The sequence below is a fragment of the Saccopteryx bilineata genome, chromosome 9 (assembly GCF_036850765.1).
Source record: "Saccopteryx bilineata isolate mSacBil1 chromosome 9, mSacBil1_pri_phased_curated, whole genome shotgun sequence".
In the NCBI taxonomy this organism is placed as follows: Eukaryota; Metazoa; Chordata; class Mammalia; order Chiroptera; family Emballonuridae; genus Saccopteryx; species Saccopteryx bilineata.
This window is the reverse complement of record NC_089498.1, coordinates 38,170,699-38,197,540: the sequence shown is the minus strand read 5'-3', so window position 1 is coordinate 38,197,540 and position 26,842 is coordinate 38,170,699. Positions and strand designations below refer to the sequence as shown.

At 47.5% G+C, this 26,842-nt stretch overlaps 2 protein-coding genes and 1 pseudogene across 2 annotated transcripts in view; 2 read left to right on the top strand and 1 right to left on the bottom strand.

Annotated features, from left to right (window-relative positions):
* Positions 1 to 17,329: 17,329 nt before the first annotated feature.
* LOC136313752 (U6 spliceosomal RNA) lies at positions 17,330 to 17,443 on the bottom strand (annotated as a pseudogene).
* Positions 17,444 to 20,691: 3,248 nt separating this feature from the next.
* On the top strand, positions 20,692 to 21,140 carry LOC136313004 (RNA guanine-N7 methyltransferase-activating subunit-like protein). Its single transcript, XM_066243060.1, has one exon. The coding sequence runs from the start codon at positions 20,743 to 20,745 to the stop codon at positions 21,097 to 21,099; it is 357 nt and encodes a 118-aa protein (XP_066099157.1). The 5' UTR covers positions 20,692 to 20,742; the 3' UTR covers positions 21,100 to 21,140.
* Positions 21,141 to 22,783: 1,643 nt separating this feature from the next.
* TDRD12 (tudor domain containing 12) overlaps positions 22,784 to 26,842 on the top strand; it is an 87,249-nt gene continuing 83,190 nt past the window's right edge. The window contains exon 1 of the mRNA XM_066244050.1: positions 22,784 to 23,152. Coding sequence (XP_066100147.1) covers positions 23,129 to 23,152 — 24 coding nt within the window. The 5' untranslated portion in view covers positions 22,784 to 23,128. The remainder of the gene's footprint in view (positions 23,153 to 26,842) is intronic.

Genomic DNA, 26,842 nt, shown 5'->3' with positions numbered 1-26,842 from the left:
CGGGAATCGAACCCGGGACTCCTGCACGCCAGGCCGACACTCTACCACTGAGCAAACTGGCCAGGGCTATTTTTGTTTTTAATCTAAATGAATCTTATCTTTTTTCCAAGAATTCCTTTTGGGATACTGTCACTTGACTTCCTACCTGTGGTACTGTCCTGATCCCCCCATCCCAAAATAATAGGGCTGCTTTCATGAACTGAAAAAGTACAGTATGTTGTAGAGCCCAACTTGCTTAATGTTTGTAGTATTTGTTATGTGGTCTTCCTTACCTCATGTATATATAATATTTAAGCTCCTTCTGCCTCAGATACAGAAGCAGAAAGCCAACTCATGTTTCGTACTCCTCGTCACCTTCCTGCCCATGCTATTAGCCCTACTTCTATTTCATCTTGCCCAAAGCAGAACCAGGAAAATTTGCTTTCTATAATGCTGTACAATCACTTGAAATTGCAGTTAGAAACTCAGGAATAAATACTAAGTCAGTATACATTTTCATTGATTTCCTTTTTTTTGCTGATTCTTTTGAAATTTTAAAAATTGATTTTAGAGAGGAAGGGAGAGAGAAACATTGATTGGATGTTCCACTTATTTACGTATTCACTGGTTGATTCTTTTTTTTTTAATGTTTTTTTTTTTTTTGGTTTGTTTTTTACACAGACAGAGAGTGAGTCAGAGAGAGGGATAGACAGGGACAGATAGACAGGAACGGAGAGAGATGAGAAGCATCAATCATTAGTTTTTCATTGCGCGTTGCAACACCTTAGTTGTTCATTGATTGCTTTCTCATATGTGTCTTGACCGCGGGCCTTCAGCAGACCAAGTAACCCCTTGCTGGAGCCAGCGACCTTGGATTCAAGCTGGTGGTTTTTTGTTTTTTTTTTTACAGAGGCAGAGATAGACAGGGACAGACAGTCAGGAATGGAGAGAGATGAGAAGCATCAATCATCAGTTTCTCTTTGCGCGTTGCGACTTCTTAGTTGTTCATTGATTGCTTTCTCACATGTGCCTTGACCGTGGGCCTTCAGCAGACCAAGTAACCCCCTGCTGGAGCCAGCGACCTTGGGTCCAAGCTGGTGAGCTCTTTGCTCATGCCAGATGAGCCGCACTCAAGCTGGCGACCTCGGGGTCTCGAACCTGGGTCCTTCCGCATCCCAGTCCGATGCTCTATCCACTGCGCCACCACCTGGTCAGGCTAGCTGGTGGGTTTTTCGCTCAAACCAGATGAGCCCGCGCTGCTCAAGCTGGCGAACTCGGGGTCTCGAACCTGGGTCCTCTGCATCCCAGTCCGACGCTCTATCCACTGTGCCACCCCCTGGTCAGGCTCACTGGTTGATTCTTGTATGTGCCCTTACCCAACCTACGACCTTGGAGTATTGGGATGACACTTCTAACCAACTGAGCTACCCGGCCAGGGCTACTGCTGATTCTTTTGTCTGACCTCCATAAGAATCCAAAACTGAGCTGGTGCCCATTTCAGGCTAACATGTCCTGTTCTCACAGTTCTTTGTTAATAAAAATAAAACAAGATAGTGTGGGAGATATAATAAGGACTAAAATATAAGCAGACTTACTCTCTCCCGAGAGCTGATTTGTGGAGGGAAGGGCTGAGGCGGGGCTGTGCCCTCACACTTGAGCATATGTAGTTATTTTATAGTTTCTCTTTTCTCCTAAAACCTTTGTTTTTTTCACTCTCCCTGCAAATTTGACAGTTTTCCACTCCTCCTTGATGTTCCTTTGGCTCGCCTCCCTTGGCCTCTTTAATTTCTTCTTCTCAAACTGACTTTTAGCTGTTAGAGTCCCTCAGTACTTGTTTTCAGACCCTCTTCTCTCTTGGGTGATGTAAGCAACTTCCAAGTCACATTCTTTCAAAATCAAGTTGTTCACCCTCCTGCTTTCTATTTTCCCTTCTCACTGGCTGGAAATGGTGGCAATTAGAGCAGCTACCTTGGATCCAGAGACGGAAGCCAGATGTAAAGGCATATCTGCTTGCCAGACTTAGACTGCTCACTTCTTGCTTGTTATGTGAAAGAAAATACACTTCTATTTTCTAGAAGGGGGCAAAAGAAGGGTAATAATAATAATAAATAACAATAATAAATAAATAATAATACAAGAATAAACTTTCAGGGCATACTCACAACTATAAATCTACTTTGCCCGCTCCTGTAATTTTAGTCTCTGTTAAAAAAATTTAGCCTGTTTCCTAGCCTGTAATTTTTTTCTTCCTAGGTAGAAGTGTTTTTCTCAACACTAGGGGGCGATGCTCTGCCCATTTGGGGCATTGCTCTGTTGTAACCAGAGCCATTCTAGCGCCTGAGGCAGAGGCCATGGGGTCATCCTCAGCGCCTGGGCCAACTTTGCTCCAATGGAGCCTTGGCTGTGGGAGGGAAAGAGAGAGACAGAGAGAGAGAGGAAAGGAAGAAGGATGGAGAAGCAGATGGGCACTTCTCCTGTGTGCCCTGCCCGGGAATCGAACCCGGGACTTCCATATGCCGAGCAGACACTCTATCCCTGGGCTGGCCGGCCAGGACCTTTGTCCTCGTATTTTTTTTTTTTTTTTTATTCATTTTAGAGAGGAGAGGGAGAGAGAGAGAGAGAGAGAGAAGGGGGGAGGAGCTGGAAGCATCAACTCCCATATGTGCCTTGACCAGGCAAGCCCAGGGTTTTGAACCGACGACCTCAGCATTTCCAGGTCGACGCTTTATCCACTGCGCCACCACAGGTCAGGCTGTCCTCGTATTTTTGATGGTGTAATGCTGGTGGCCGCCATCATGGCCAGGCTGGTTCACATTGGATTTGGGCAGATGGTAGAAAAACTGTGGAGCTGGAAAGGATTGGGCCATTCCGGTTAATGGTCTCACAATGGCGGACAAGCACAGGGAGGGGAAACTGCCTCTCAGGCAAACAAAGAGCAAAATGACCCCTTACAGTGGCAGGCAGGCAGGCAATCTGCACACCCACAATCCCCCTGAGCGCAAGCACCAATAGCCTTATATAGGCTATTCACACGTGCCTTTGCCACGTGCTCACGCACTAATCAGGCAAAGGGCTTTTGTGGGGCAGCTGTGTTAGGCTTGCTCGTGGGTTTACTAGCTGCAAGCACTTTGCTTGATTAGTGTGTGAGCACATGGCAGAGGCATGTGTGCATAGCCTATATAAGGCTATGGATATTTGCACTCAAGGGAGATGAGAGATGGGAGATTGTGGATGTGTACAGATTGTCTGCCTGCCACTAAGAGGCCATTTTGCGGTTTGTCTATGAGGCAGTTTCCTCTGCCTGTGTGCTTGTCTGCTGTTGTGAGAGTTCATTAAATGGAACGGCCCATCACTTTCCGGCTCTGCAGTTTTTCTACTGTCTGCCCAAATCCAATGAGAACCTGCCTGGCCTTGGCCACTGGCATTACATCTGGCATAGACGGCAGGATTCAGAGCGGATGGGTGTGGAGCCACCAACACCCTTGAAGGGTGGTGTAGAGGAGTGGTTGCTATTCTCCAGTGTGTGGTTCCCTGTGGCTGTCCTTTTGGGGGCTATAGGCTGGGTGTTTTTTAAAGCCCTGTGAGAGCAAACCGAGAGCTCTGTGTGAGAGGCAGCCCAAGGTCAAAAGCTCCAGGAGCCTGACCTGTGGTGGCACAGTGGATAAAGCGTCGACCTGGAAATGCTGAGGTCACCGGTTTGAAGCCCTGGGCTTGCCTGGTCAAGGCACATATGGGAGTTGATGCTTCCAGCTTCTCCCCCCTTCTCTCTCTCTGTCTCTCCTCTCTCTCTCTCCCTGTATCTCCGTCTTCTCTCTAAAATGAATAAATAAAAAAAATATATATATATATTAAAAAAAAAAAAAGCTCCAGGATGAGCTGCGGAGTGAGCAGCAACAATGGCACGAGCTGGAATGGTCAGTGGAGAAAAAGCTGCAGATCTGAGAATTGCTAGTCAGACTGCAGGCTGAGAACCAGCAACAGTGTGAACTGGAGCCAGCACTGAAGAGGGAGGATGGCCAGGTTCGAAAGTTGCATTGTGAGGTACAGGCGGAATACCAACGGCACCTGGAACTGGAGCGATCTCTGGAGAAGGAATTGTGGGTTCACAAGTTGCAGTTTGAACTGGAAGCTGAATGTTGGCAGCAACAGCTGTTGAAGAAACAACTGTGGGTTCAGGAGCTTAAGAGTCAGCTTTAGGCTGAGAGCTGGCAGCTGCAGGAGCTGAAGCAGGCACAGAAAACAGCTGCATTTCTGCCGGTGGAGTGGCTCTGAGTTGGTGGGAGCAGGGGGAGGCTCAAGCAGCAACTGCCATCCACAGACTCAAAGCCTGGCCAGTGGCCCCCAGAAGGTGAAAACCCAGCAGCCAAGAGACCCTCAGGGGCAACCACAGCCTCCTCCACAGATAATGGAGCACTCTGTGGTTCGGACCTACAACCATGCAGAGCTGATGGAGTTGGGGGCACAATTCAGGCAGAAACCCATGGAGCCCCTAGCAGCCTGGTTACTGAGGTTGTGGGACATAGGGGGGTGGATGGCATCATGCTTTCCAGAACAGAGATGGAGAAATTAGCCACCATTACCACACAGTCCTCCTTGAAACAGTGTCTTCAGAACTGCCATGACAATCCAGGAAACTATACCCTATTAGAATGAATGATCAGAACTGCCATGACAATCCAGGAAACTATACCCTATTAGAATGAATGATCAGAACTGCCATGACAATCCAGGAAACTATACCCTATTAGAATGAATGATCAGAACTGCCACGACAACCCAGGAAACCATACCCTATTAGAATGAATGAAGGCTGCCATTCATATGGTCTGGCAGAAGGCTGGAGACTTGCTGGGGGCAGTGAGTCAGTGGCAGTGCTATAGTGAGTTAGTAAAGGTTCTTCAGGAACTAGGTTTGAAGAATGCTGCTTTCCACCTGAGGTCCCCTGGACCAGATGAGGAAATATTTATGGCCAAGATGCAGGATCTTATCCTCTGCAGTGCCCCATCAGCCCTTTTTGGGTCACTAGTGGCTATCCTGGGCCCCTATGCGGGACAGCCTGTTAACGTAGTTACACAGATGGTGGCAGATTTGGGGTTGCTGCCCCTCTGACTAGCAAGAGAAATGGGCCTGTGAAAGTTACCTGAACACATATGTGGATAGATTTAATTGCGGCTGGGGCAGATAGGAATGTAGGATGGCAAGTCTAATAAGGTTCTTTTGGAGCTTTGGCAGTAGCTTAAACCAGGACAGAAATTCCAGCCGCTGAGATGAATGGCACCAGCAGCTACCAATAAAACAGTTGGTGTGTGGGTAGCGTAACCATGCTACCCACACAGATTACAAGATTATATGATGGAGACTATTGAAGAAGAGGAGGACCCTCAAGACCTGCTGTTCCAGTTTGAATAAGGGTATGGCCAAGGGACCAGTCCGACAGGGATGGGCAGGGGCCAGAGGCCCCATGTGAAATTGGCAATGCACTGGTCCCCTTCTAATATGCAGCAAGTGTTGGTATTAGAAGGTAGTAGGTGCCTTTATTTATTTATTTATTATTTTTTTTTACAGCAGCAGCAGCAGCTAAGAGAACTGTTAAGGCAACACAGGCCTTGAATGTGTTTGACCCCACCAAACCCTGTGAGCTTGTTGAGGGGTTTGGATGGGGCTTGTGGCAACAGACAGCACACAATGGAAGGTGCTGAGGTCCGTTAAAGAGCTGTATCAGCCCTGGCCGGTTGGCTCAGTGGTAGAGCATCGGCCTAGCGTGCGGAGGACCCGGGTTCGATTCTGGCCAGGGCACACAGGAGAAGCGCCCATTTGCTTCTCCACCCCTCCGCCGCGCTTTCCTCTCTGTCTCTCTCTTCCCCTCCCGCAGCCAAAGCTCCATTGGAGCAAAGATGGCCCGGGCGCTGGGGATGGCTCTGTGGCCTCTGCCTCAGGCGCTAGAGTGGCTCTGGTCGCAACATGGCGACGCCCAGGATGGGCAGAGCATCGCCCCCTGGTGGGCAGAGCGTCGCCCCTGGTGGGCGTGCCGGGTGGATCCCGGTCGGGCGCATGCGGGAGTCTGTCTGACTGTCTCTCCCTGTTTCCAGCTTCAGAAAAAAAAAAAAAAAAAAAAAAAAAAAGAGCTGTATCACTAGTGCCTGTAATGGACCTTTACCTTGGTGATTTGCACAGACAGCTGGGCTGGCTATTGTGGACTAACTCTTGGACTACAACCAGAGAGGGGCACCAGCTCCCTTGTTGGGTGGACACACTGCTTGTGGACAGTATTCCAGATTTTCAATGAGAGACCTCAACGGGGGTGGGGGGGGCAGCTCCAGTGGCGGTCCTCCTGAACCAGGCAGCGGCTCCCATCCAATCCAGTTGCAGATATGCACCAAGGACGCTTTGCTCAAGCCGGGCTTTGGATGGCAAGGCAACGTGCTTTTGCTTGCCTCAACAGCCCTCCGTAAAGGCCAACAGCTTCAATGGACATGGTCCTGGACTGTATAGGCCCCCCAACTACTATGGGTGGCCTTACTGGCACTGTGGGGTAAGGAGCTAGAAGTGGACCTCAGGTTAACTCCCTGGACAACCAGCACCTGGCCGCCTAAGGTAGATGTGTATTATCCCTTGAGTGCTCGGGGAGACGCCATTATGAAGGGCACCTTTGTAATTTCTTTATGGCCCATAATGAGTTCTCCCATTTCACTGTACATTGAACTAGCAGATCCTGATGTGCAGGTCAATAAGGTTTGGTATGGGCCTGACCTGTGGTGGCGCAGTGGATAAAGCGTCGACCTGGAAATGCTGAGGTCGCCGGTTCGAAACCCTGGGCTTGCCTGGTCAAGGCACATATGGGAGTTGATGCTTCCAGCTCCTCCCCCTTCTCTCTCTCTGTCTCTCTCTCCTCTCTAAAAATGAATAAATAAAATTTAAAAAAAAATAAGGTTTGGTATGCCCACCTGGGGTGGCCTCTGGTACCTGTTACTGTGCTGTCTGCAGACCGAACCCATATTCTGCCTAAAGGGAAAGATTTGCCTCTCTTGGTGCCGCTGACCATCATCTAACCCAGGGGTCCCCAAACTACAGCCTGCGGGCCGCATGTGGCGCCCTGAGGCCATTTATCCCGCCCCTGCCGCACTTCCGGAAGGGGCACCTCTTTCATTGGTGGTCAGTGAGAGGAGCATAGTTCCCCTTGAAATACTGGTCAGTTTATTTATTTAAATTTACTTGTTCTTTATTTTAAATATTGTATTTGTTCCCGTTTTGTTTTTTACTTTAAAAATAAGATATGTGCAGTGTGCATAGGGATTTGTTCATAGTTTTTTTTATAGTCCGGCCCTCCAATGGTCTGAGGGACAGTGAACTGGCCCCCTGTGTAAAAAGTTTGGGGACCCCTGATCTAACCCATAGCTGTGTTTGTAATTCTGTTGCTGTGGATTGTACTGTTTTGGTTTTGTAATGTACCTCACTCCTCACACGGGACCATCATGGAAGAAACCTGTCGCGTAGATTGTGAGGTGAGCAACCCTAAAGGGGTGGAATGTGGGGCAGCTGCGTTAGACTTGCTTAGGGCTTTATCAGCTCAAGCACTTTGCTTGATTAGCGCTTGAGCACATGGCAGAGGCATGTGTGCATAGTCAATATGAGGTTATGTGTGCTTGCACTCGAGAAAGTTAAGAGATGGGAGAATGCAGATGTGCGCAGATTGCCTGCCCGCCACTGTGAGGGGACACTTTGCGGTTTGTTTGCCTGAGAGGTGGTTTCCCCTCCCTGTGCGCTTATCTGCTGTTGTGAGACTTTATTAAACGGCATGGTCCAACACTTTCCAGCTTCCCAGTTGTTCTACCATATGCCTGAATCCAATGTGAACCTGCCTGGCCTTGGCCACCGGCATTACAGGCTTGCAGCCGGTAAACAGCAAGCAAATCTAACACAGCTGCCCCACAGATGGTTTATTACTGAGGTAGTAATAAAAGCTAATACTACCTGAGTGCTTCTTGGGTGTCCTCTGTTTCATAGAATGACTTCATCTACTTCTGAGATCCACTTTCTTAGTCCCATTTTCAGATGAGAAAACAGAAGCTTCCAAGTGTTCAAAGTTTAGAGAACTGTGTTGTGTCTTTTTCTTTTTTCTTTTATTTTATTATAGAGACAGAGACAGAGAGAGTCAGAGAGAGGGATAGATAGGGACAGACAGACAGGAATGGAGAGAGATGAGAAGCATCAATCATCAGTTTTTCGTTGCGACACCTTACTTGTTCATTGGTTGCTTTCTCATATGTGCCTTGACCGTGGGCCTTCAGTAGAATGAGTAACCCCTTGCTCGAGCCAGCAACCTTGAGTCCAAGCTGGTGAGCTTTTTGCTTAAGCCAGATGAGCCCATGCTTAAGCTGGTGACCTCAGGGTCTCAAACCTGGGTCCTCCGCATCCCAGGCCGACGCTGTATCCACTGCACCACCACCTGGTCAGGCTCTGTTGTGTCATTTATTTATTTATTTATTTTTTACAGAGACAGAGAGTGAGTCAGAGAGAGGGTTAGACAGGGACAGACAGACAGGAACCGAGAGATGAGAAGCATCAATCATTAGTTTTTCATTGTGCGTTGCGACACCTTAGTTGTTCATTGATTGCTTTCTCATACGTGCCTTGACCGCGGGCCTTCAGCAGACCGAGTAACCCCTTGCTGGAGCCAGCGATCTTGGGTTCAAGCTGGTGGGCTTTTTTTTTTTTTTTTTGTATTTTTCTGAAGCTGGAAACGGGGATAGACAGTCAGACAGACTCCCGCATGCGCCCGACCAGGATCCTCCCGGCATGCCCACCAGGAGGCGACGCTCTGCCCACCAGGGGGCGATGCTCTGCCCCTCCAGGGCATCACTCTGTCGTGACCAGAGCCACTCTAGCGCCTGAGGCAGAGGCCAAGGAGCCATCCCCAGCGCCCGGGCCATCTTTGCTCCAATGGAGCCTTGGCTGCAGGAGGGGAAGAGAGAGACAGAGAGGAAGGAGAGGGGGAGGGGTGGAGAAGCAGATGGGCACTTCTCCTGTGTCCCCTGGCCGGGAATCCATCCCGGGACTTCTGCACGCCAGGCCGACGCTCTACCACTGAGCAAACCGGCCAGGGCTCAAGCTCAAACCAGATGAGCCCACACTCAAGCTGGCGACCTCGGGGTCTCAAACCTGGGTTCTCTGCATCCCAGTCCGATGCTCTATCTACTGTGCCACTGCCTGGTAAGGCTCTGTTGTGTCTTAATAGCCAAGAACACATATAAAGATCCCAGCACACTGTGGTAAGGTACCAAAGAGCTGCAAAATTAATATTGATATTTTAGGAAGAAAGGTCAGACTTTCTGTCTCGTTCTTTCCTTGGGGAGGGGAGGGAGAAGAATGTAGAAGCTTCCTGACTTACAAGGACAATGGGTCATTTAGTTTTAACTATAGAATAAAGGTTGTCTGAGGAACTTTTTTTTTCGTACAATAAGAGACAGAATTTACATACCACCGTACATTGATTTGGGCTCTTTCTCCTGGAATCCTGAGAGTAACATACCTCTAGGCAAAGGAGGGGAGATAGACACTAAAAGATTTGTAAATATATGAGAAACACTGAGGTTGCCGGTTCAAAACCCTGGGCTTGCCTGGTCAAAGCACATATGGTAGTTGATGCTTCCTGCTCCTCCCCCCTTTCTCTCTCTCTTCTCTAAAATAAATAAATAAATAAATAATGTTTTAAAAAAAAGATTTGTAAATATATGATTGTATTACCTTAAAAGTTTTAATGTTTTTGTGGATCCCCTAAACAAATGTTGTAAACTTGTTAATGCTGGAATCCGTGGGAGTCCGAAAGACCAGAGTAACAGGCTTTATTGAAAGGAAAAAAGGAACCCTGCTGGGCACTTCTCTGGGGGAGAAGAGCACAGGTTACAGACTAGGGGAGAATTATATAGTGTTTGGGAGAGCCTGAGGGGATACTGAGGCAAAAGTTCTGGTGTGTCCGGAATGCTCCTCCTTGAGGGGCTTGCCAGCTTCTTGGAATTCCTCTGTCTCAGGGGCGATAGTCCAGTAAGGGTAAGGTCTGATCGATAAGCGGAACATCAAGAGGGCAGTTTGGAATTCACGTATCTATCATTTCTCAACTCTGTGGTTACATATAAAAGAAAGGCAGTTATTAATCTTATAATATACGGTGAGGGGTGATGAGGAGAAAGGAGAAAAATTAGAAAATTATTGCTTCTTCTGGAGAGAACTCAAGAAGGGAACCTTGCCAAGCCAAGTCCCCCATCCAGTTAAGGAGGTCGTCAATTTCCGTGCTGTAAAGTCTGAACCAGGCGATGTCTCCGAAAACCTGAGTGAGTAAGTAAAAAAAATTTTGCGAGGTAATAATTGTGAATTGCTTGCTGTGAGTGCCAAGTGGACAGAGTGACATGGTGATACATGGTCTCCTGGATGGGCCTCATGAGACGTCCTGGTCTGGTTCCTCTCGAATGGGAGGACATGTGGAGATCTTTAGAGACAGGAAACCTGTTGGTGTAAGTTTTTAGAAGGACTGAATATGTGTGGTTTAAAAGGAAGGGGGTTTGGAGAACATTCAGGAGGGAACTTCTCAGGCTGAGGGGTGGCTTCTTCCTGCTGTCATTCCTAACTCTTTGATATTTCCCTCGTGAAGTTCTCCTTGGAGTATTGGGGAATAGGAGTGTAGGAGCATTTGATTGTAGGTAATCCTAGAGATTTCTCTCATCCAGGCCTGTAGGAACTTGATAAAGAAGGAGGCAAGTATTTGGAGATCAGGAATGCAGAGATAAGGAGGGTTGTATACTGGGGGGTGAAAGTTCTTCCATGGTAAAGTTAGACATATTTTTTTCTGGCAGCCCTGGAGAGAGAGCAGTTAGCTTGAGCTAAAAGAAATGTTTCATGTCCATTTGTAGGCTCTTCTTCAGCCAAGAAGACTCAGAGATCTTGTCCCCTTACTATGTGAAAGGTAAAAAGACTGAGAAGTGTTAAGAGGTGAATGCTATTCATTCTCCTAGTTCTTCAGGGATATGGGAGAGCTTTAGGATTAAGGGACCTGTAGGGGTTGAAAGATAGGATTTAGGAGATTTGCTGATATAGGGTTTCAGATTTTTCAGTTTCGCGAGGGCAGGTTTCAGGGTTGGTGTGTAGGGTTAGGTAGATTTTCCCAATTTTCTGATTGGCGAAGGTCTGCTTGTGGTTCTGTAAGAAACTAGTGAACAAATGTAAGAGGCAGGGTTTAAAAGTTAGAAAAATAAATATGAGAGTGAGTGGACTAATGAAAGGCAATAGTCAAGACACCCAGTTTGTGTGAAACTAGATTCCATGTTTACGAGTTTGCTGGGCTTCAGAGAGAGAGAGTAGGAATAAGACAGGGAAGTGGTCAGCCCCCCAGCCCCTAGACCTATTTTTATAGAAATTCTCAAAGCAACAAGGAGAGGAATTACCTGTATAGCTCGTTTGGTCCTTAGATTAATGGGTAGTGTACTAGGAATTGAAAGAGGCTCATGGGGTGGGATTAGGTTGATATTTAGGGTGAAATAGATTAGGGTACAGGTTTCTGTCCAATTAGTAGAAAGACACATATAGGTGTTGGTCCCACATGAGTAGAAAGCCCCTGATTGGGTGAGGCAGGCTGAGAGGTGAATAGAGAATGAAAGGACAAGGGGCCGGTTTTGTTTCTGTTTCTGAGCTCCAGATGGTCAGGGTGGAGGAAAGAGTCTCCCTTAGCAGCAGTGGGAGTTGTCAGGATCACGGTACATGGACCTGTCCACGTGAAAGTCTGTCCTTGAGTGATGTAATGCTGGAAGTGCCTCTTGGGCAGTTTTTGAATAGTTTGCTGAGTAACCTGTAAATCCTGCAAGTACTTAGGGAAAGGGTAGTTACATTTTTACACTTTGCAGTTAGAGTTTAAGTCCTAGTGATTACTGCTTCAAGCTGGAATTAGCAGCATGTCCCAGCCTTCAATAGGTATGGGGCATTGAGACTAGAGGAATAAAGGAAATATTATACATTAAATAAAGTAACAAACTCAGACTGTTAATCCCCACAGTAGAGATCTTCAAGGGATAAATAAAATTTAAATATTCAAGCGAGGCATAGTAGATGGCCCTTGTGTTTACAAGAAATGAGATCAGTTTATCTGCTACTTGGAAGAAATACCTTAGGCTCCTGAACGATGTCCTGGGGCCTTCAGTGGCAATTCCTAGCATGCTGGGCAAGGTCAGGTCACAGGTAGCTGGAGCAGGGCTAGAAGAGACTGAACCCTCCCTCCATGGAGCAAGGGGGCAGCTTACCTTCTCATGTCCCCTTTCCACAGCACAGGTGTGTCACTTGATGGGGCTGGGAAGCCTGGCAGGCTTCAGTTCAATGACTTTTCTTTCCACTCTGGAGCATGGCCCTGATGGAATTCTATGAAGCCCTTTAGGGTGCTGGAGCCTTTAAGAGCGTATGCCAAAAGCTGGTATTTCCTGACTTCTTTTGGGCCTTATTTGCCTTTTTTTGTTACTTCTTTGGCTATTATAGACCTTAAAAGCCATGCTCAGAAGATCTTACTGAGAGGCTTGACTAAGAGAGCAAAATTGGGAATCCAGTGATTAAAGAATCCTATTAGACTGAGGAAAGAAAAGATTTGATCTGTGGTGGTAAGGTAGTTGGAGACTGTGGAGGGTCTGAGTTAGATCTAGAGTGAGACCTCAGGTGGTGGGGGTTAAGGTGATGCCTACATAGACTATGGACTGAGAATGAAGTTGAGCCTTAGCAGAGAAGATGCGATATCCCTTTACAGCGAGGAAGTTAAGAAGAGTGGTGGTGTGTCTCCTTGAGGCAGGCAGGGAGGGGCTACAGAGGAGTAGGTTATCTACCTATTGTAAGAGAGTATTAGTTTTGAGATTGCATGCTGCTAAATCCTGAGCTAGTGTCTGCCCAAACAGGTGTGGGCTGTTTCTGAACCCCTGGGGTAAGACAATCCTTGTAAATTGCTGGGTTACATTAGTGTCCGGGTAAAGGCAAACAGAAAGTAAGAGTCAGGGTATAGAGGAATGGTAAAGAAGGACTTCTTGAGATCTAGGACCCTGAAGTGAGTGGTATTTGAGGGAATGTGTGACAGTAACCTGTAGAGATTAGGGACTACTGGATGGAGGGGAACTACTGCCTCATTGATTAGGAGTAAGTCTTGTACGAGGCGATAAGCCCCTGAAGGTTTTTGAACAGGAAGGATGGGGGTATTGCAGGGAGAGTCCATGGGGATGTGTAAGCCTAGTTTAAGAGGTGGGTGATTATTAGTTTAAGGCCTTAGAAACAGACACAGTTACAAATTAAACATAGACTTCATATACAAATTATAAAGTAAGAGATTTAAATGAGCACACTTTACTTGTTTCAATTAAAATTATACTAGAGATATTTTTCTGACAAACAAAGAGACAAGACAGATTACTTACTCACATAGCTTAATATACAAGTCTGTTTTTTTTTATGTTTTTTGAGATGGCAGGGAGTTGCCAGCATAGAGGGGAGGAAAAGAGAAAGCAGACGGATGGACAGTGTGAGCAGCTGGATGGAAAAGAAGGAGGGTCAGAATCTGCAGGAGGAGGAGGAGGGTAAAGTACTGGTGTGGCACCACGTGGTCAGAGGGGTCAAAGGATTTAGAGCTCTGAGGAGAGGGGAAGGGGCGAGGAGGAAAGAGACACAGTCACAGTTTGTAAGGAGGGAGGAGGGGTTGGAGAGAAGATAGACAGAACTGCAGTTTGTAAGGAGGGAGGAAGGGTTTAAGAACACAGTGGAGAAGGGAGGGGCCCTGGTCAGCAGGGGAGGAGAAAGAGAGACTGGATTTGCAGGTGAATGAGAAAACAGGATTCTGTGAAGGGAGGGGGCTTTCTGAAAGGGAAAAATTGGAGTGGAAAAGATTTGCAGAGGGACCAGAGAGGGGTCCCAAGAGAGGGGTGCCTTCAGGGGTCAGGCAGGAGGGAGAGATTTGGGAGTCCACGGAGAAGGAAAGATTAGGAGTGGAGGTTTTAGGTGAGGTTTCTCTGGCCAAAAACGGCCTGCATGTAGAACAGAAGGCACAGAAATGAAGGACAAGAGAGAAGGGAGAAGAAAAGCCTGCACGTAAGGAATTTCTGATGCCTTCCCTGTCTGGTGGCAGAAATTGTCAAGATCTCTTATGATATTGTAATGGTAGTAGAAAGCAACCTGGCTAGGCGCTTAGACTTTTGAGGAAGTCCGTAGAAGCTAGCCACTTGGAGTAGAAACCTCCCAAACTGTGAACCTCAGAGAGTGAGTCCAGGAAGCTGGTCAGTTACCCAAAGAGGAGTATTCCAGAAAGCCAACCATACCAGCACACCCTTGCTTGAGGCTATCCCCAACCCTATAAAGTTTTACCTCAGTCTGTTTTGGGGGCCCTTCTTTCGGAGAAGTGCCCTGGCAGGTCTTTCTCCTCTAACAAAGCCTGCACACCTGGAGTTCGAGTGCTGTCTCATTCTCACATCTGGTGCCGAAACTCGGGTCAGGGCACTGGCTGCCTGGACAATCCCCTTGCCGGCCGAACTTCTTTTCGGTGAGTCCCGAAGGAGTAGAGAAGTAGTCTCTGAGGCCTGAGATTGGGAGGAGCCCATGTTTCGAGGGGAGCCTGGATGGATGGTTTGGACTGGGAGGAGCCCACAGTAAAGGAGACTGGTGAAAGAAGGGGGCGTCCCCACCTTCAGTCACAGTTCCGAGAGCAGAAAATCCCCGTAGAAAGAGAGTCTCATACAGGAGGTTGTCACCCAAGGCTGAGATCCCGGGACGTAGGAGAGGGGCCTGGCTAGGCGCGCCTAGACTCTCGTAGAAGTCCAGTTAGAGGAGTAGAGGCAGACCACCCATAGATATGGGGTCCAAAGTCAAAACCGTCCGACCAGGAAGGGGTGTTTTTAGAGAGAAAATTGGAGGCCAACCAGGGAAGGGGAGGGAGAAACTCCTTACCATCCTGGTCCGGCAGGGTTCAGGACAGGGTCGGACTGCTGGTAGCTCAACCGCACTCACACAGCCGAAAAGAAGTTCAGCCGGCAAGGGGATTGTCCAGGCAGCCAGTGCCCTGACCCGAGTTTCGGCACCAGATGTGAGAATGAGACGGCACTCGAACTCCAGGTGTGCAGGCTTTGTTAGAGGAGAAAGACCTGCCAGGGCACTTCTCCGAAAGAAGGGCCCCCAAAACAGACTGAGGTAAAACTTTATAGGGTTGGGGATAGCCTCAAGCAAGGGTGTGCTGGTATGTTCAGCTTTCTGAAATACTCCTCTTTGGGTAACTGACCAGCTTCCTGGAATTCCTTTGTCCCAGGGGTGATTGTCCGGTAATTAAAGATGGGGTCAGGCAGCCAAGCGGAACAGCAAAAGGGCAGTTGTAATTCATGTATCTATCAAGTAGGAATAAGACAGGGCAGTGGCCAGTCTCCCTACCCCTAGACCAGCTTTTGTAGAGATTTCTAATAAGAAGAGGGATTACTTGTACAGCTCATCTGGTCCTTAGATTGACAGGTAGTGTACTAGAAATTAAAAGAGGCTCATGGGTTGGGATTAGGTTGATACTTGGGGTGAATAGATTAGGGTACAGGTTTCTGTCCAGTTAGTAGGGAGACACATATGGGTGTTGGTCCCATATGAGTAGAAAGCCTTTGATTGGGTGAGGCAGGTTGAGAGGTGAATAGAGAATAGAAGGACAAGGGGTCGGTTTTGTTTCTGTGTTTCTGAGCTCCAGATGGACAGGGTGGAGGAAAGAGTCGTCCTAATAAGTGGGGAGGGTAGAGGATTGTTAGCTAGGGTGACTGATTAAACATTCTTTGAAAACCAGTTTTCTGACTGTACAAATTCTATTTTCTCTGTACAAACTCCCTACAATCTGCACAAACCTTCTACAACTTACATAAACCTTCAGCTTTCATAAACTTTTTTATCTAGAAATAACTGGCCTTTATAACAACTTGCTCTTCCTTTTTCTTTCAAAAGTATTTCCATACCTTATACCTTCTATTATCAAAACTGTACAATTCCTTTCTAGTCAGAACTCTTGATTTAAAAATCTTTAGCTTTTAGTGACAATTAAGTTGACTTTCTGTTTACCCTAGTTTCCCTTTTCCAAAGTTTGATTAAAAGAGTCCTTAGTTTTTTCATATATTCACTATACATAGACCAACCAGCTTCCGGTTTGTGGTTGGAGTAAGGCGTGCCATTTTTCTATTTGAGCAGCAGTGAGAGTTGTCAGGATCACGGTGTGTGGACCTGTCCATGTGAAAGTCAGTCCTTGGGTGATGTACTGCTAAAAGCGCCTCTTGGACAGTCTTTGAACAATTTGCTGAGTAACCTGTAAATCCTGCAAGTGCTTAGGGAAAGGGTGGTTACATTTCTACACTTTGCAGCTAGAGTTTAAGTCCTAGTGGCCACTACTTCTAGCTGGAATTAGCAGCAGGTTCCAGTCTATAATAGGCATGGGGCATTGAGACAAGAGGAATAATGGAGATATTATATATTAAATAAAGCAATAAAATCAGACTGTCAATACTCACAGTAGAGATCTTCGAGGGATAAATAAAATTCATATATTTAAGCAAGGCATAGTAGATAGCCCTTGTGTTTACAAGAAATGAGATCAGTTTATCTGCTACTTGGAAGAAATACCTTAGGCTCCTGAACAATGTCCTGGGGCCTTCAGTGGCAATTCCTAGCATGCTGGGCAAGGTCAGGTCACAGGTAGCTGGAGCAGGGCTAGAAGAGACTGAACCCTCCCTCCATGGAGCGAGGAGGCAGCTTACTTTCTCGTGTCCCTCTTTCCACAGCACTGGTGTGTCAACCGGTGGAGCCAGGAAGCCTGGCAGGCTTCAGTTCAATGACCTTTCTTTCCATTCTGGAACAGGGCTTTGATGGAATTCTATAAAGCCCTTTAGGGTGCTGGAGCAAAAAGCTGGTATTTTCTGACTTCTTTTGGGCCTTATTTGCCTTTTCTGTTACTTCCTTGGTCATTATAGACCTTAAAAGCCATGCTCTGAAGATCTCACTGAGGGGCTTGAGTAAGAGAGCAAAATTGGGAATCCATGTTTAAAGAAGCCTATTAGACTGAGGAAAGAAAAGATTTGATCTGTGGTGGTAGGTGATTTGGAGACTGTGGAGGGTCTGAGTTAGATCTAGGATAAGACCTCAGGTGGTAGGGGTTAAGGCGATGCCTAGATAGACTACGGACTGAGAATGAAGTTGAGCCTTAGCAGAGAAGATACGATATCCCTTCACAGTAAGAAGTGTTAAGAAGGGTGGCAGTGTGTCTCCTTGAAGCAGGCAGGGAGGGGCTATAGAGGAGTAGGTTGTTTACGTATTGTAAGAGAGTACTAGTTTTTTAAAAAATTTTTTTATGGAACGCTTCACGAATTTGCGTGTCATCCTTGCACAGGGGCCATGCTAATCTTCTCTGTATTGTTCCAATTTTTAGTATATGTGCTGCCGAAGTGAGCACAGAGAGTACTAGTTTTAAGATAAATTCTGAGCTAGTGCCTGCCCAAACAGGTGTGCGCTGTTTCTGAACCCCTGGGGTAAGACAGTCCACTTAAGTTGCTGGGCAGGTGAATGCAAACAGAAAGTAAGAGTCAGGGTGTAGAGGAATGGCAAAGAAGGAATTCTTGAGGTCTAGGATTGTGAAGTGAGTGGTGTTTGAGGGAATGTTTGACAGTAACTTGTAGAGATTAGGGACTACTGGATGGAGAACTATCGCTTCATTGATTAGGTGTAAGGCTTGTAAGAGGTGATAAGCCCCTGAAGGTTTTCGAACAGGAAGGATGGGGGTATTGCAGGGAGATTCCCTGGAGATGAGTAAGCCTGGTTTAAGAGGTGGGTAATTATTGGTTTAAGGCCTTAGAAACAGACACAGTTACACATTAAACAAAGATTTTACAAATTATGAATTAAGGAATTTAAATGAGCGCGCTTTACTTATTTTAATTAAAATTATACTAGAGGTATTTTCTGACAAAACAGAGATGAGACAGATTACTTATTCACACAGCTCAATAGACAACTCTGCTTTTGTAAGTTTTTCTGAGATGGCATGGAGTTGCCAGCATAGAGGGGAGGGAGAGAGAAAGCAGACGGATGGACAGTGTGAACAGCTGGATGGAAAGAAGGAGGGTCAGAATCTGCAGGTGGAGGAGGAGGAGGTTAAAGTATTGGTGTGGTGCCATGTGGTCAGAGGAGTCAAAAGATTTAGAGCTCTGAAGAGAGGGGAGAGGACGAGGGTTAGTGGAAGGCACAGTCAGTCTGTGAGGAGGGGTAAAGATGGGTCGAAGAAGAAAAAAAGACAGCCGAAGCTGGTGGGGTGGGGGAACGGGTCAAAGAAGAAAAAGGGACAGAGCTATCCATCTGTAAGGAGGGAGGAGGGGTTTAAGAACACTGTGGAGAAGGGAGGGGCCCCTGGCCAGCAGGGGAGGAGAAAGAGAGACTGGTGAATGAGAAAACAGGATTTAGTGAAGGGAGGGGGCTTTCTGGAGGGAAAAGACTCCAGCAACAGAGATTTGCAGAGGGACCAGAGAAGGGTCCCAAGAGAGGGGTGCCCCTGGGGGTCAGGCAGGAGGGGGAGAGAGTTGGGAGTCCATGGAAAAGGAAAGATTAGGATCGGAGATTTTAGATGAGGTTTCTCTGGCCAAAATGGCCTGCATGTAGAACAGAAGGCACAGAAATTAAGGACAGGAGAGTAGGGAGAAGAAAAGCCCGCACATAAGGAATTTCTGATGCCCTCCCCGTCCGGTGGCAGAAATTGTCAAGATCTCTTAAGATATTGTAATCGAATGTCCCGTTCTCAGGCCAATGGGAGTCATTGTCTAGTCTGTACTGAGGCCATGCTGTGTTTCAGAAAAAGATTAATTTCTTTGGTTTGAGGTCTGAGAGACCAAGTTTGGTGAGGTTTTTTATGAGACATCCTAGCGGGATCTGGTCGGAAGGCTTAGACTTTGAAGAGCCGTGGACACAGGTGAGCAAGAGGGGGCGTCCCTGCCTTTTGTCACTGTCCCAAGAGGAGAGAATCTCCGTGTGGGGGAGTCATCCCTGATAGAGGTCGTCACCAGCTGTCAGGGAGCTCCGAGGACGAGAAGTCCGAGAGAGTGGAGAGGTTTGGCTAGGCGCCTAGTCTTCCATGCAGTCCACTGAGACTGAAAGTCAAACCCCTCAAAACATGAGGCGTGTCAGAGAAAACCGTCCGACCAGGAAGGGGTGTTTTTAGAGAGAAATTTAGAGGCCAACTGGGGAAGGGAGAGGGAGAAACTCCTTATCTTTCTCTGGTCCAGCAGGGGTTCAGGACAGGGTTAGACTGCCGGCCAATCAACCTAAAATTACACGTCCAAACAGAATCAGGGAGTAAACCCGGGACAAGCTGCCGCTGCCCATTGCTTCCCTGGTTGTAAATTTGGATGGCAAAGAGGGATCGTCCAGGCAGTTAGTACCCTGTCCCGGGTTTCGGCACCAAATGTTGGAACCCATGGGAGTCTGAAAGACCAGAGTAACAGGCTTTTTTTTTTTTTACAGAGACAGAGAGATAGTCAGAGAGAGGGATAGACAGGGACAGACAGACAGGAACGGAGAGATGAGAGGCATCAATCATTAGTTTTTCATTGCGCATTGCATCACCTTAGTTGTTCATTGATTGCTTTCTCATATGTGCCTTTACTGCGGGCCTTCATCAGACCGAGTAACTCCTTGCTCGAGCCAGCAACCTTGGGTCCAAGCTGGTGAGCTTTTGCTCAAACCAGATGAGCCCGCGCTCAAGCTGGCGACCTCGGGGTCTCGAACCTGGGTCCTCCACATCCCAGTCTGACGCTCTATCCACTGCACCACTGCCTGGTCAGGCAGTAACAGGCTTTATTGAAAGGAAAAAAGGAACCCTGCTGGGCACTTCTCTTGGGGAGAAGAGCACCGGTTACAGACTAGGGGCAAATTATATAGTGTTTGGGAGACCCTGAGGGGATACTGAGGCAAAAGTTCTGGTATGTCCAGAATGCTCCTCCTTGGGGGGCTTGCCAGCTTCTTGGAATTCCTCTGTCTTAGGGGCGATAGTCCAGTAAGGGTAAGGTCTGACAGATAAGCGGAAAATCCAGAAGGCAGTTTGGAATTCACGTTACTATCAGTTAATAATTGTACCATGATGCCATGCTCCCCCCAACCTGTATATAACTAAGGGTATATAACTAGCCTCAGATGTATTTGCGTGCACCATTTGGGCTGGTATATTTAATAAATCTCCTCCTTTTAATAAATCCTTTCAAAATTCATCTGGACTCCCCTGGCCTGTTGGCTCAGTGGTAGAGCATCAGCCTGGTGTGCAGGAATCTTGGGTTTGATTTCTGGCCAGGGCACACAGGAGAAGTGCCCATCTGTTTCTCCACCCCTCCTCCTCTCCTTCCTCTTTCTTCCCCTCCCGTAGCCAATGCTCCATTGGAGCAAAGTTGGCCTGGGCGCTGAGGATGGCTCCATGGCCTCTGCCTCAGGAGCTAGAATGGCTCAGGTCAACAGAGCAATGCCCCAGATGGGCAGAGCATCACCCCCTGGTGGGCATGCTGGGTGGATCCCGGTTGGGCGACTGCCTCCCCTTTTCCAGCTTCGGAAAAAAAAAAATTCAGCCGTCACCTTGGTGAGGTGAGCTGGTGCGGAGTTGAACTAACGTGCTGTGAGCCAGAGCAGAGCGAGTGACCCCTTGATCAAGCCAGCCACCATGAGATCTAGACAACTTAAACATCAAACAGTACAACCTCAAATCCTGGGAATTTTAGAATGACTGATATTTCTGAAGCTGTTCCAAATTTTGAAGAGATGTTCGCCAGCAGATTCACAGAAGATGACAAAGAGTACCAGGAATACCTGAAACGCCCTCCTGAGTCCCCTCCAATTGTCAAGGAATGGAATAGCAGAGCTGGCGGTAACCAAAGAAATAGGGGCAATTGGTTGCAAGATAACAGACAGTTTAGAGGTAGGGATAGCAGACGTGGATGGCCAAGTGACAATCGATCTAATCAATGGCATGGACGACACTGGGGTAACAATTACCAGCAGCACAGACAAGAACCTTACTACCCTCACCAGTATGGACACTATGGTTACAACCAACGACCTCCCTATGGTTACTACTGATAGAAATATCAGCAGCTTTAGTAAAATCATATATTAACAAGACAAAAAAAAATTCATCTGGACTTGGTGTCTCTACATAAACCCATGGAAGTGAGGTACGGGTACTTTACAACAAGGGAAAGAGCTGATAAACAAAGGAAAATCTGCTAGTCACAGTAAGGGCAAGGGAGCAAAGGAAAAACCACACCTCACTAGCAGAAGAGTCATCTGGGGAAGAAGCTCTGCCCAAGGGCAGCACCCAGAGCAGGGGTCGGGTTTGGCTGAGAGAGCCATGAGCGCCTCATTATTTTAAAATGTAATTCAGTGAGAGCCATACAATGACCAGTGTATGTTAGGCATTATCCAATAAAAATTTGGTGTTGTCTGCAACCATGAACATGAGCGGTAGGAAATGAATGGATTGTAATACATGAGAATGTTTTATATATATATATTTTTTATTTTTATTTTTTATTTTTTTATTTTTTTTACAGAGACAGTCAGAGAGAGGGATAGACAGGGGCAGACAGACAGGAGCGGAGAGAGATGAGAAGCATCAATCATTAGTTTTTCATTGCGTGTTGCAACACCTTAGTTGTTCATTGATTGCTTTCTCATATGTGCCTTGACTGCAGGCCTTCAGCAGAAGGAGTAACCCCTTGCTGAAGCCAGTGACCTTGGGTTCAAGCTGGTGGGATTTTGCTCAAACCAGATGAGCCCGCGCTCAAGCTGGTGACCTTGGAGTCTCGAACCTGGGTTCTCTGCATCCTAGTCCGACACTCTATCCCAGGGGTCCCCAAAGTTTTTACACAGGGGGCCAGTTCACTGTCCCTCAGACCATTGGAGGGCCAGACTATAAAAAAAACTATGAACAAATCCCTATGCACACTGCACAGATCTTATTTTAAAGAAAAAACAAAAACAAAACGGGAACAAATACAATATTTAAAATAAAGAACAAGTAAATTTAAATCAACCAAATGACCAGTAGTATTTCAATGGGAACTATGCTCCTCTCACTGACCACCAATGAAAGAGGTGCCCCTTCCGGAAGTGCGGCGGGGCGGATAAATGGCCTCAGGGGGCCGCATGTGGCCCTCGGGCTGTAGTTTGGGGACCCCTGCTCTATCCACTGCGCCACCACCTGGTCAGGCGAGATTGTTTTATATTTTTAACGTTATTATTATTTTTTATTAAAGATTTGTCTGTGAGCCAGATGCAGCCATCAAAACAGCCACATCTGGCTTGCGAGCCATAGGTTCCCGACCCCCTGACCTGGAGCCTTATATAAACTATGCACAGGTGCCTCCGCCACAGGCTTACATGCTAATCAAGCAAAGTGCTTGCAGCTGGGAAACTGAGCAAGCCTAACACAGCTGTCCCACACCAAGGATGGGAGGGGAAGGATGGGCAAGGGGTAGTTGAAAGACAGGGACTCCTGGCAGCCAACCACGAACTAATTTGGCCTGCAGGAGGCCATTTTGTCTCACAGGACAGATAAGACGGTAGATGTATAAGTCCCTGGGCTCTCCTAAGTTTATGACCCCTTGAACCACAAAACTAAAACCACAAACCCCCGGGACCCGCGGGTTCAGCGCTTCGGCGCCTCAGCTCCTCCCCCTGCGTCACGCCCCTGCGTGCCCGGCGGTTGTGCGTGCCGTTGGCGTACCACGAGGTTTCTAGGAGCCTCGGTATTTGAGCCCGCGGGTTTGGTGGGCTGAGGCGCGGAGCCCTAGGTTCAAGGGCTCCCGCGGTTGTATGCGTCTCGGTTGTACGACGGAGCGCGTCGCCTGTGTTCGTGGCGGGCTGGGTTGCGTGGCTGGGAATCTCGGGGGTCGAGCTGGGCGCTTTCCGTCCAGGGCGGCGAACTGGTGAGGAGGCGCGGCCCCCAAAGAGGGCGGAAGCCTGTCGACACCGTGAGAAACTCCACTTGCGCCCCCCGAGTTCACTCCCTGGGAGTAGCTACGGGAAGACCCGGAAAGGGGCGCGGCTGCGACGGTGTGTGTCGTCCCAGGGCCAGCCTGCGGGCGGACGGCGAGGCGCGGGGAAGATGCTTGAAGTCCTGGTGTTGAAGGTGAGCGAGCGTGAAGCCCCCGGCCTGGCGGTTGATCCACTCCCAACCCTCCCGGACAGACCGGCCGGGGGCGCCCGTCTTTGACCCCGAGATAAGATTGCGGACTCTTAATTTCAGCAAAACGGCACGACATTTTAGCTCCGCGGTGATGTCCCGTTTGGGACATAGCGTAGAAAGTTATTCATTGTTTCAACGAAATTCAGATTTAACTGCGTGTCCTCTATTTATTAACTCGAGAATCTTAGGGTAGGGACGCACTATAACCCCCTCCTCCACGCACCCTACCCAGGTACGCGCTGATTGAGGGCTCCTGCTTGCCCCAGATAAGTGGATCCGGGGACCCTGACCTGTTCTCCTCCCCGACCTGGGTCGTTTCCGTGGGTCCCTGCCGGGGTCCAGCCCGGGGGGGGGGGTCGGGGATCCAGGGGTCCCACAGGAGGAGACGGCGTCGGCGAAATCGAGTGAGAGAGCCGAATTCTTTTCTTTCTCTTTATTCTCTGGTTAGCATTTACTGCCAGGCATCTCTGCTCAATGCTAGTATAGCTCCCTTTTTATACACACACACTGAGTTACAATTACATGGTGTTAATCATTGCTTCTGTTTCACTATGTTTACATGTTTCCGGATAACAGTTAATTTATATCTATAAATTACAAACCAGGTAGCAAATCATTCAAAGTACAAAATAACTTGAATAGTGATAACAACATCGGTAAAAGCTTTTAAGGTATTAGTACTAATAGTTAACTAACTTTACTGCTGTTGTGAGTTAAGGGGCAGAGAGAGATTAGCAGACGAGATTATTAAGGACTAACAATGGACCACCATTTGCTCAGGTAAAATGGCTTTGAGTTTAAGCAATGTCCTAATTTTTCTCACAAGATTCTAAAAGGCTTGCCTATAAAGAAATTGACATAACATTAATAGCTTTCACCCAAAGATATACAGAGTGCACTTGCAAGATAGCCTAGTAGCAACATAAGACATTAATTGTTATTACTTCTATGGATTTCCCTACATTTCTCTCATTATTAAAGAATTTTGGAAAGTATGTAAATCTTATGAGAACATCTCATTGAGAAAGCCTAGCAATTGCCTTTAGTCAAAAGACAATTCTCTTAGTAAAACATTCTTTTCTTGCTGACTACGCTCTCATCCTAGGCCACACAATGGGCCATTCTACTATACCTTACCTAAGATACTATTGTCTAGTCAAATATTACTTATTTATTATATTTAAACACTAGTTAAGTTCTAACTCTATTCTTCTCAGAGTGTACTACTATCTGCAGATCAAATAAGCAAGAAGAAAGGAATGTTTCTCTATCACATGAAAAGGCTAGGGAGGAAAAATGTTGAATTAAGTGAAGGCCGAAAGGCGCTCTGTGCACAGCCACTGCCTCCTACCCATTCACAAGTCACAATCTATTCTTTCTAACATGATTAAGAAGGAATTCTCCTACAAACTTAACCCTTTACAAGGGATATCATAGCCAGCCTCTTATGTCTATGAGCCCAGTTCAAGGGGCTTACAGGCTTTTCTGTGGAACTCACATCCTCTGTCTCATTTCCAAAGAAATCACTACGAATCTACAGGGAAAGCACGGTACTATTATCCCTGTGCCATAAATAATAGCACACACCCAGAAGAGGGGGGATATAAGACCAGATTAATTCAAAAAGTCAAAGGGGGAAGTATCGTTGTGTCTCTCCTTTGGGTGACTTCGTCAACCCGCAGCCATTGGTCTTCTCTGCTGTGACTTTGTCAATCAGCAGTTTTTGATCTTCTTCTGCTGTGACCTTGTCAGCCAGCAGTTGTGGGTCTTCTCCTGTGACCTTGTCAGCTAGCAGTTGTTGATTGGCTCCCGACAGGTCCCTACCCCAGTTGGACAGTGGCGGGGTGATCTATCTGTACCTCCCTCCCTCCCTTCAACCGGGGCACACACGCGCAATACGTCTCCATTCCTGGGGACTCCTGCCGGCTTGTGCCCCGGGACTCTGGAGGATGCTACCTGCCTGTTCCTCTGGGCTTGACTCCTTGGAGGTGGGGGTAGGGAGCGAGGTGGAGTTTCTACAGAGACAGAGAGAGTCAGAGAGAGGGACAGATAGGGACAGACAGACAGGAACAGAGAGATGAGAAGCATCAATCATCAGTTTTTTGTTGCGACACCTTAAGTTGTTCATTGATTGCTTTCTCATATGTGCCTTGACGGTGGGTCACAGCAGACCCAATAACCCCTTGCTCGAGCCAATGACCTTGGGTCCAAGCTGGTGAGCTTTGCTCAAACCAGATGAGCCCGCGCTCAAGCTGGGGATCTCGGGGTCTTGAACCTGTGTCCTCCGCTCTATCTATTGCACCACTGCCTGGTCAGGCTGCAGCTTCTTCTGTTTCAGTCAGTTGAGTGCTCCTTGGCAATGCAAGAGACTTGACTTGGGAAAACATGCTCTGTTCACCGTGTTACTGGAAGAAAAGAGTTTACAAACCAGAGCAAAGGGGTGGATTTTGGTACTGGGAAAAGGAAATATAAGTTTTTTTAATTTAAAAAAAATCTCATTTCAGTGGGCAGAAGAGAGGACCTTAGCAAATGATATAGGGATTTAAAAGAACCAAACTTTCTGTTTCTATTTTGTATCGTGGTGTTTATATGAACTGAGATTCACAAACGTTTAAAGCATCTCTTACTGAGGATTTGCTTTGAGACTTTTAGGGGTTTCAGATTCGTCTGGCAAACTCCACTCCACCATCAGCCCTAAATAGGCTAGTGTGATTTCTCCCAGAGAGATAAGGTTCTTCCAAGGGGATATATCTTGCCACATGCCAGTGCATCAGAGCAGAACTGAGGCAGAAGGAGCTGGACCCTCACTGCCGGGAGCTTGGGAACCCCTCTTTAAATTGGGTCCAGAACCCTTTTATCTACCACCTCGTCTGGTCTGCCTTCACCTCCTGCTGTCACCATGCTCATACTGAGCAGACTCTCTATCCAGTATAGTAGTATTTATTTCTCCAAGTGTGGTGCAAGTACCAGTTGTTCTACAGATTAATTTAGCTTTTATAGGGAGGAAGTATTTTTTCCCCTACTGTCCATTAACAGATGAATGGATAAGCAATGGAACATTATTCAGCTTTAAAAAGGAAGGAAGGCCCTGGCCGGTTGGCTCAGCGGTAGAACGTCGGCCTGGCGTGCAGGGGACCCGGGTTCGATTCCCGGCCAGGGCACATAGGAGAAGCGCCCATTTGCTTCTCCATCCCCACCCCCTCCTTCCTCTCTGTCTCTCTCTTCCCCTCCCGCAGCCAAGGTTCCATTGGAGCAAAGATAGCCCTGGCGCTGGGGATGGCTCCTTGGCCTCTGCCCCAGGCGCTAGAGTGGCTCTGGTAGGGGCAGAGCGACTCCCTGGAGGGGCAGAGCATCGCCCCTGGTGGGCGTGCTGGGTGGATCCCGGTCGGGTGCATGCGGGAGTCTGTCTGACTGTCTCTCCCCGTTTCCAGCTTTAGAAAAATAAAATAAAAAAATAAAAAATAAAAAGGAAGGAAGTTCTCACACGGGCTACAGCATAGATAAACCTGGAGAGTGAACTAAGTCAGATACAAAAGGACAAACACTGTATGATTCCACTTATCTGAGGTTCCTAGAGTAGTCAAATTCATGGAGGCAGAATGGTGTTTGCCAGGGGCTGACAGGGAGAGGGGA